The 9,653-nt window shown below is 55.7% G+C and overlaps 1 protein-coding gene across 3 annotated transcripts in view; it reads right to left on the bottom strand.

Moving 5' to 3' along the window:
• Positions 1–4,574: 4,574 nt before the first annotated feature.
• CBS (cystathionine beta-synthase) overlaps positions 4,575–9,653 on the bottom strand; it is a 22,376-nt gene continuing 17,297 nt past the window's right edge. The window contains exons 14-16 of one of the 3 annotated variants that reach the window (XM_011228960.3): positions 7,312–7,396; positions 6,818–6,859; positions 4,575–5,364 (exon numbers count right to left, since the gene is read on the bottom strand). In XM_011228960.3, the coding sequence (XP_011227262.2) occupies positions 5,225–5,364; positions 6,818–6,859; positions 7,312–7,396 (267 nt within the window). In that variant the 3' untranslated portion in view covers positions 4,575–5,224. Of the gene's footprint in view, positions 5,365–5,593; positions 5,765–6,817; positions 6,860–7,311; positions 7,397–9,653 lie in introns of those variants that run through there. The other 2 variants (XM_019803002.2, XM_002922448.4) reach the window with 2 other exon arrangements.

The following is a 9,653-nucleotide window of genomic DNA, read 5'->3' as shown; positions in this document are numbered from 1 at the left end:
ACGGCCCCGCTTAGCGCTTCTTGCTGCAAGAGACACAGTCTGTGGCTCCTTTGGCAAAAAGGAAACTGCCAGGAAGGCCGGACTCGAGTGGTCCTGACACCGGAGGACTGGGCTCAGGCCAGCTGCCGAGCCACCGCTGGTCCCACCAGGAATGGGGCAGAAGCCTGCTGCGGCCCCCACCCGTGCAAGTGGCAGCACTGTCCTTCATGCCTTGGGCCTGTCCTTCATGCCCCAGATCCTGCAGGGGGCTCCACGTCCTGCTTCCTGGTGGCGTGGGGTGGCACGTCTGATCCGCCAAGCTTGTCTGGTGCCCGGATCCTAGTTGCAAAGGATGTTGGGAGAGTGATCGGTGCTTCCCGGTCTGCAGCTTGGAAGGTGGGCTTTGTCTCCCACCAGGACAACCCAGAAGAATGCTCACCTTCTGAGCATGGCCAGGAGTGACCACGGTCCTCAGCCCAACTTGGCGGGAGGAGGAGGTCCGCCAGCCATGTGGGATGGTAACACAGACCCAAGGAGCTCCATCGGCTGGCCCTCTGGGACACTAGTGTCCTGAGCCAGCTCTGTCACTTGTGGGGTTCCCTTAAAAAGGGCACCCTCAGGAAAGGGCAGGGTGTGTCCCCAACCAGCTTTGATTTTTCTTTTTCCTTAGGACTGGCACCCCCACCATTGCCATTTTAAGCTAAGCCTATGGCCAACTGACTAAAGACCCTATACCCAGCTTCCCTGGCAGCCAGGTGTGGCCACGCCCCGGAGTTCAGGCCCGTGGACAGAGCAGCCCCCCGTGCTAGCCACTGCCGGCCGCGTCCAGAGCAAGCAAGGGGCTTCCTGCCATAGCCCAGGCCCGGGACACCAGGTAGGAGCCTCCCTCTTAGAGTCAAGGTGCTAATGACCAAGGAACTGCTGTTCATGAAGGCTGCATCTGGTGGCACGGGGCTGCTCTGCGCAGAGCACACGGACATGGGAGGGAAGTGTGCCAGCCACAGGCGGCTTGCCGTGGAAGGCCTGCTGCTCTGGAGAAGCAGTGTCTGAGGGGGATGGTGGGGGACAGCCAGTGACATGCTGGAGGCCGCTCCCGAGCCCCATGCAACCCCGCCCAGCCGGGAAGCTCAGAAGTTCCCCCAAGACAAATCCCACGTAGCCACAGGCACTGCCCACCAGGTCTCTGGCCCTCGCAGGGGCTGGGCTGGCTCAGAGCAATGAGGAGCAGGCCACAGGGGGCTGCTGGCTCCTGACGAGGTTGAGGGCCCACCAGCCTTGTGGTGCAGACCCCCGAGGTCAGGCCCAGCCTGGGGTGCCCAGGGGAGGGGAGGCTCTGAGCTCCACATGGAACATCACTGTCCTATGGTCTACTCCGTGGTACCCGGGGAGCAGGCTATGAAAGTGTTCAAGACGGTTCAGTACGAGCATTGTTGTGGGAAGGTAACCGGCTGACCCATCGGGAACCTTGTAATGACAGCATCAGATGGGGGCCATCAGACAGGACTGTCTTCTCCATCCGGTCGCTGGTTCACAAAAGCCTAATACAGGGACTACTGAGTTTCGGATGTGTGCCCAAGATACTTTTTTTTGTCCAGAAACTAGCTTTTACTGGCTTCGTGTAAAAAGTTTTTTTAATGACTGCTATACACAGATCCAGGGCAGAGTTCTAGGCGGCTTACGATGAACACGGGCAGGTCCCAGGCCCACCCCGTGCACTCGAGAGACAGCGGCTTCAGGCCCCCCAGCTGCAGGCCGCGCCCCTTGCACGCGTGGTTCCAAACACCCGCTCACCCTACTGTCACCTAGTAACGTCCTTCTGCAGGTCGGCAGGGACCCTCCTGCCCACGTGCCCCTTCCCGCCAGTGCAGACACTCCCTATGGTTTACTGATGTTGGCTTAGATCAGCACTGTCTGCAGGGTTCTAATGAAGGGTTCCTCCCAGCTTAGCTGTGTTAGGCACGGTGACTGCATTCCTCACAGAGCAGACCCTCGAACAGGTTTGGACGGCGTGGATCCACTCAGCTGTGGCTTTTTCTCCATAGTCTAGTCTGTACGTGTACTTTCTCTTCCTGATGTTTTCTTATAACCTTTTCTCTAGCTTACTGTAAGAATACCGTACAAATGTAACATACGAAGTATGTGTTAACTGTTATCAGCAAGGCTTCGGGTCAGTGCTAGGCTATTAGCAGTTTAGTTTCTTTTTAAAGATTTTATTTGAGAGAGTGTAAGAGGAAGGAGGCTGAGGGAGAGAGGGAAGCAGACTCCCCACTGAGCAGGGAGCCCGATGCAGGGTTCGATCCCAGGACCCAACCTGAGCCAAAGGCAGATGCTTCACCGACTGAGCCACCCAGGCGCCCCAGCAGTTAAGTTTCTGAGGAACAAAGTTATAGATTTTTTTACTGCAGGGGGAGAGGGGTTAGCACCCTAACCCCTGCACTGTTCAAGGGTCAACAGTCTAGCCTTTATTCAGATTGCCATTTTGGGATGTTTCCTAGGTACAAAGCAACCCCTACTTTCTAGCAGGCTTGGGACTCCGATGTTTGTAGGCCTCTGATGTTCCCTCCCCCTCAGAGCATGCCCTGGACCCCTTTGTCCTGCTATAGTCCGTGGCTGACCAGGCCTCCGGCAGGACACTTGCCTTCCCCAGCACTCTGGGTGCCCTTGAGGATCCTGTTGGGCCGAGCAGCTCTCCAGTGCTTTATGGGCCCAGGAGGCTGATCTGCCTGGGTGGAAACGTTGTATCCCCACCTTGCTGTTGAGGGCAGGCCTGGCCTAGATTCCTTCCAATTCCAGATGTTGTTAGGCTCTGCTCCCTTGTCTCCTAGCTTCCACAAGCTAGAGATCAAGTCAGACACTTTTCTCATTCCCAAGACTTTCTAGGTGAACTGGGTTTCCCCACCCACCTCTGGAAGCTGCTTTTGGATCCTGTCTGTAGTGATCTAACATTTCACAATGATGTTCCCTGTGTGAGTCTTTCCCCATTCATTGTGCAGGGTACTGGCTGGACCTTCTCAACCTGTAAAATCATGTCTTTTGGTCTAGGGAGGTTCCTGAATTATTTCACTGGTGATTTGTTTCCCAGCTTTTTATTTTTTTTCTGGAAGTTTTCTAGTCAAATATTGAAATTCAAGAAGCTCAAAGAATTCTGAGCACAAGAAACATGAAGAAAAATACATCAAGATACATCATGATTTCCAAAATACTACCAAAAATGGAGGGCTACTACTAAAAAAAGCTGGAGGGCTCACAGTTCCTGATTTCAACACTTACTACAAAGCTATAATCATCAAAACAGCGTGGTACTGGCCTAAGAACAGATCTGTTGACCAATGAGAATTCAGAGTCCAGAAATAAATACTTCCATCTATGGACAGTTGATTTCCACCAAGCGTGCCAAGACCATTCGATGGGGGACAAGCTCCCTTTAACAAATAGACATCCACATGCAAAAAAATTAGGCTGGATCCCTACCTCACACCATGTATCAAAATTAACTCAAAATGGGTTAATGAACCAAATATAACAGCTAAAACTATAGAAGTCTTAGAAGAAAGCAGGTGTAAAATTTCATGACCTTGGATTTGGTAATGGGTTTGTATATATAATACCAAATGTATAACAAAAGAAAAAAATAAATTGAACCTCATCAAAGTTTAAAATGTGCACTAAAATCATTATCAAGAAAGGGAAAAGTTACCCCAAAGGGGAGGAAATATTTGCAAATCACATAACTGATAAGGGTCTGGTATCTAGAATATATGAAGAACTCCTACAACTGGACAAAAGACAACCCAGTTTAAGAATGGGCAAAGAACTTGGGTAGGCATTTCTGCAAAGAAGATACACAGATGACCAGAAAGCACATGAAAAGATGCTCAGCATCACTAGTCATAAGGGAAACGCAAATCCAAACCACAGTGACACCACCTCACACCATCATGGTTATAAAGCAAACACACGGAAACCCCCAAAACTAGAGAATAAATGTGGACAAGGACGGGGAGAAACTGGAATCTGTGTGCGTGGTGGTGGGGGTGTCAGCCGGTGCGGCCACTGTGGAGCAGTTTGGTGGTTCCTCAAAAAAAAAAAAAAAAAAAATCACATGTGGAAGTACCACATGACCTAGCATTTCAGCCCCGGGTATAGAACCAAAAGAATTCTCGGGGCGCCTGGGTGGCTCGGTTGTTAAGCATCTGCCTTCGGCTCAGGGCGTGATCCTGGGGTCCTGGGATCGAGCTCCACATCGGGCTCCTCTGCTGGGACCTGCTTCTTCCTCTCCCACTCCCCCTGCTTGTGTTCCCTCTCTCGCTGGCTGTCAAATAAATAAATAAAATCTTTAAAAAAAAAAAGAAAAAAAGAACCAAAAGAATTCAAAACAGATCTTCAGACAAATACCTGTACATAAATAAAGGTTCATGGTAGCACAGTTCCTCATGTCCGTCCGTCGCGGATGGAGAGGATAAACACAACGTCCATCTGCAGAACGGGACGTTATTCAGCCATAAAGGAGTCTTGAAGTACCGACCCTTGCTACAGTGTGGATGAACTCCGGAAGCATCATGCCGAGTGAAATAAGCCAGACTCAGAAGGCCAGACTGTAAGATTCCGTTTATACAATGGCTCCCAAACAGATCGTCCCCCGGAGACACAGAGCAGACTGGCGGCTGCCAGGAGGAAGGGGAGGGGACGACGTGCACTGGGACCTGGCTACAGGATACTGAGAACATCACAGTTTTAAACTGTTGATTTAAGGTTATGGGAATTTCACCTCCATCAAAAAGCCCCGAACACCCCAGTCGCTCTGACCGACCCAGGCCCAAGCAGACGTGGCTGCCGGGCGAGGGCATCACATGGACCCACACTTCCCCCGCCGCCGCTCTGCTGCTCCCCGCTCTGGACTCTTCCCCAGAAAAGGTAACTGCTGCTGCTTTTACCCCTGCTCCTGTCATTGCGTGGGTTCCTCCACCTGAGTTCTATTTAATAAGATTTGCGTGCTGAAACATTTTAGAAGAAAGTTAAAGAAAAACACATCTCTAGTAAACCATAAATAGACTCATTTAGGTAGCCAGGTGTTAATAAAGGGGAAATGAGCACCTGCCGGCCCCGGGCTAAGCATCCTACACCTGTCCTTGCTGCCTCTCATGTCAGAGCAGAGCCCGGCGTCAGGCAGCTGAAAATCACGTCTGTGTGCTCAGTGTTGACAAAAGCAAGAGAGGACGGACGCCAGCAGGTAGCGTGGGGGCCGTCAGAGCTGTACGGTGGCCGCAGCAGGTGCTGACTTTGTCTTCTGCTCCCGCTCGCGAGCAGCCACGAAGTTCAGCAAGTCGATGGCAGTGACGACCCCGAACACCGTCTGCCTCTTACTGGACTTCCCGTTGCTGTCGTCTGCGGAGGAACAAGGCAGCGGGTTCAAGGTACCTCCGCGCGGACTCAGATCAGAGGCAGCGCTGCCCACACCCAGGCCCTGCTGGCGGCTGAGCTCCCCGGGCCCCGCCCGCAGCCGCCGAGAGTACCAGCAGCACCCAAGCCGACCCACAACGAAGGCCGTCTCCTGACGCGAGCCGTCCGGGCGGGCGGCAGGGAGGCGGGTCCTGGCTTCTCCACGCCAGGCCTGCTGGGCCACGTGCCCCAGTCTCACTACCTCATCTGTGGGTCCCCCTCGGTGCCCAGCGCTCGAGTTTCGGCGTGAAGTTCCGACACTGCCCACACCCGGCAGCGACACCAGCTCCCAGCGCTGGCCGGACTTCACGCCCGTGCCTCTCTCGTGGCGGCCGTGCGGTGCCGCCTGTGGGCAGGGAGGGTTTGGGGATGGTTAATTTTACGTGTCCGCTTCACTAAGCCACGGGGTGCTCAGATATCTGGTCAAACATTCTGGCTGTCTGGGTGAGACCAGGTATTTGGCCGGGTACACTGAGGAAAGCAGACGGCCCTCCCTGGCCTGGCGAGCCGCGCGTCATCAGCCAAAGGCCTGAAGAGAACAAAAAGGCTGACGCTCCCTGAGTAAGAGAACATTGTTCCTGTCCTTGGCCTCAGTCTGAAACACCGGCTCTTCTTGGGGCTTGAGCCTGCCCGCTCACCCTGTGGCTTTTGGGACCTGCCGACCTAGTCACGCGAGCCAATTCCTGAGACTGAGTCTCCTTCCCTACGTCCACACACGCTGTGGTTTCACTGACGCACGGAGGGCTGATGCACGGAGGGCCAGCAGAGCCAAGGAGCGGGTGGGAAAGGCCCAGGTCCCATCTCCTGCCCCAGCACCACTCCCACGGCCGGTGTCCCTCCTGCCTTTGAGGGCAGAGATCACGGAGGGGACGGGGGTGGGGAAGGCACAGGGGGGCCAGGCACCCAGCCGGCCTCCTCGGAGCACCTCAGGAAAAAAGAAGGGGGACCCAGAAGAGATGAGCCACGCGCACTGCACGACGTGCAGGCAAAGGGACAGCTTAGGAGAAGCCTGTCCAGGGCTGCCTCTGTGCACACCCCTGCAGGAGAGGGCGGCTTGCAGTGGTCTCTGTACCCTGCCCCGCAGATCCTGCGAGAGACACTCAGCCAGAGCCGAGGCGTGCCAGCTCTCTGTAAGGGCCACACGGTCCGTTAGGACCATTTGGCTCTGCCACCAGGAAGTACTATCACGTGTGACTAAGAAAACTTCACCTGTGGACCCTGAACTTGGAACTCCTATGCTTGTTTTCTCGTAGATGCACAAATACGAGTAAATGTGAGACTAGGAGGAAGCACCCTCCCACTCAAGCTTGGGGGTCCAGGACCCTGGACCCCCTCCCGTGCCCTCGGAGGCTGCGATTCTGACCGCAGAGCCATCCCCGGGGGGGCAGGGCGTACATACCTGCAGGCCCCCCCACCATGCCCGACAAGGCCAGGTCCCGCGCTGTGGAGCCAAGGACGGTAGAGGGGTTAGACTCGGGGCAGCCCAGGCCCCGAGACCAGCCCTCTGTCAGGAGGGTGGGCAGACTCCAGGCCCCTCCCGATTCTCACTTCCCCAGCCCTCACCCTCACCGGAACTGGACCGGCATCCCCGGCCTGAAAGTGGCTGCGTACGTGGCAGTTTGACAGCCCCGTGGCCTCCCCGGTGGTGGGCACCCAGGTAGGGCACACAGAGGGGTCCCTCGGATCCACAGTCCAAGGCTGGTGGGGGCTGAAGGTCAGCACCACCGACTCCCCAGATGCCCTTCGAGGGACAAGGGCCTCCCTGCCCCACACAGCTCGCAGCAGGAAGGCGCACGGAACCTGGGGCTGGGCCTTGGCAGCCAGCGCCCTCCAGGGCTCCCGTTCCCCAGCCCCAGCCCCAGCCTGCCCTGGCCGGCAGCAGGCCCTACTCACACTGGATCTGCTCGTGGACCACCAGGGCGAAATGGTCCATCTCCAGGATGTGCGAGAGCTTGCCCAGTGGGTCTGTCAGGTGGATCTGGAAGAGAAGCGGTGGTCAGCACCCACGGGGGCAGTGTAGCCAGGCATCAACCTGGCCCGAGCCTGCTCTCGCGGCCGCTGCCTGCCGGGCCCTCCAGTGAAGGGAGCAAAGCCTAGGAAAGGCTGGGCACCGCTCCAGAAGGATCCCCGCAGCCTGTTGCTGAATCAGAAATGGAACACAGGATGCAGAGGGCAACACGATGTACGTAAGACGACACTATGATGAGCCATCAGTCCCTGAAGAGAGAGGACATTCTGTATTGCTACGTGAAAGAGCCTGTTAAAAGAGCTTCCCACGGTCTGATCCCAACTTGGTCTGGACATTCTGGAAAAGGCAAAACTAATAAAAAAAATCAGGGACAAGGGGCGCTGGGTGGCACAGCGGTTAAGCGTCTGCCTTCGGCTCAGGGCGTGATCCCGGCGTTCTGGGATCGAGCCCCACATCAGGCTCCTCCGCTATGAGCCTGCTTCTTCCTCTCCCACTCCCCCTGCTTGTGTTCCCTCTCTCGCTGCCTGTCTCTATCTCTGTTGAATAAATAAAATCTTAAAAAAAAAATTAGGGACAAATAGGTGGAGTGGGGGGGTTTACACACAGTATTATTCTGTGGGATGCTGGAATGGACGCACTTGTCACAACCCGTAGAGCCACAGAAGACAAAGGCGGAACCCCCACCTCAACTAGCCCTCAACTCACTAACAGTGGCATACCGGTCATCCGTCACAGCAAACTGACACCAGTGCAAGACTTACAGGACACCACGCGGAGAAGGGGGGATGTGGGAACTCACGCTGCACCGTCTGCTCAAGACAGACGATGAGAACTTGAAGAAAGAAAAAAGACATTTGGGTCCACCCTTCAAAGGTAAATCCGAGTGACTTGCCTACACGCAACTTCATGGGAAGCATGTTTCTGACAAGATGGGAAAGAGAATTTAGGGAATATAGAACGGACAGAAGATCCAGGAAGGAAAATCAGGATGGGGGGATTGGAAGACTAGCCGTGACATGGAGACCCTGGTCCTCACTGGGAGGGAACAAGGCCGGCCCATGGTGGCCCCCGTCTCCAGGCCCTCACCCCACTCACTCCACAGTTCACCACCAGTCGACCCAGTGCCCTGGTCTAGGTGGGCCCACCCGCTCAGGAAGGGCTGCCCGGACCCTCTTCCCCTCCCCCCATGGCCAACACCCAGCTCACACCTCAGGAAAGACCTGAAATGGGGTTCCTCAGCCCAACCGCCTAGGACCCCGAAGTCCAGTGACCACAGGTCCAGAGGAAAGATGTTTGCTATCAATGAAAGGCCTAAATGGTCTCAGTCTTCGTCTCTGCGTTCCTCTAGAAATCAGTCTGAGGAGGCTGTTCCATGGATTGGGCCTCCCTGGCTGTCGGGGGCCTCGTTCCCAGCACTCCACGGACAGACACCTCCCCCTCCCCGGGAGATGATGTTCGCGCAGATGGAAGGTGACCTCTCCACAAGCCGAACTCATCTGAGGCCACAATTCCCTTTGAAAGATCTTTCCGGTTTTAAATGGCCCAGAGGGAGAGTGAGGTGACACTGTGAGGTGACAATCTGGAGAGTGGAGGGAGCCCTCCCCTGCGCTGCCAGAGACGCCAACGGTGGGACCCTCCTACCACCTGGTCACGCTGCAAGGTTCTCAGAAGGGGTGTCCCAGACGGGACGCCAGCGGCCCAGCCCAAGGGTCACTTGGTGTTAGCCACAGCACTCGGGTCATCTGTTTACTGTCCCCTTAGCCCCTGGCAACCATTACAACCATTACTTCATTCTTTGACTTCATGATTTTAACTGTTTTAAATATCCCGTATATGTGGAATCATGCAGCATTTGTCTTTCTGTGACAGGTCTTTTATGGACCCGGAGAGTCCTGTCCCCATGGCCTCCATGGCCGTCAGTCCCCTGGGAGGGGCGCAGCAAGGGGTCTCCTCCTCAGACGCGAGCTGGACAAACCCCAGGGTGATTTCCAAATCACCAGGCGCCCTTCCTAGTGGAGTCTGGTAACGGGGGCGATCTCCCCGTGAGAAGACACATGCTCACGGGGCTGGGCAGAAAGGGTCGGTCCACACCGCTGAACCGCACACAGCGGCGCTGGTCTACGGAAACCAGCTGCCCCCGAATGCGCTCGGTGGGTCAGACGCTGGATGTGGCCAAAAAGACCACAGGGGTCAGGAGGAGCCAGGTGGTAAGGCCGCCGTGGCTCACTGCCGGTGCCCAGGCCCCAGTGGGGCAGCAGGAAGGGCC

The sequence above is a fragment of the Ailuropoda melanoleuca genome, chromosome 1 (genome assembly GCF_002007445.2).
Source record: "Ailuropoda melanoleuca isolate Jingjing chromosome 1, ASM200744v2, whole genome shotgun sequence".
In the NCBI taxonomy this organism is placed as follows: Eukaryota; Metazoa; Chordata; class Mammalia; order Carnivora; family Ursidae; genus Ailuropoda; species Ailuropoda melanoleuca.
The sequence above is the reverse complement of the archived record's forward strand: the minus strand, read 5'-3'. Positions and strand labels throughout refer to the sequence as shown.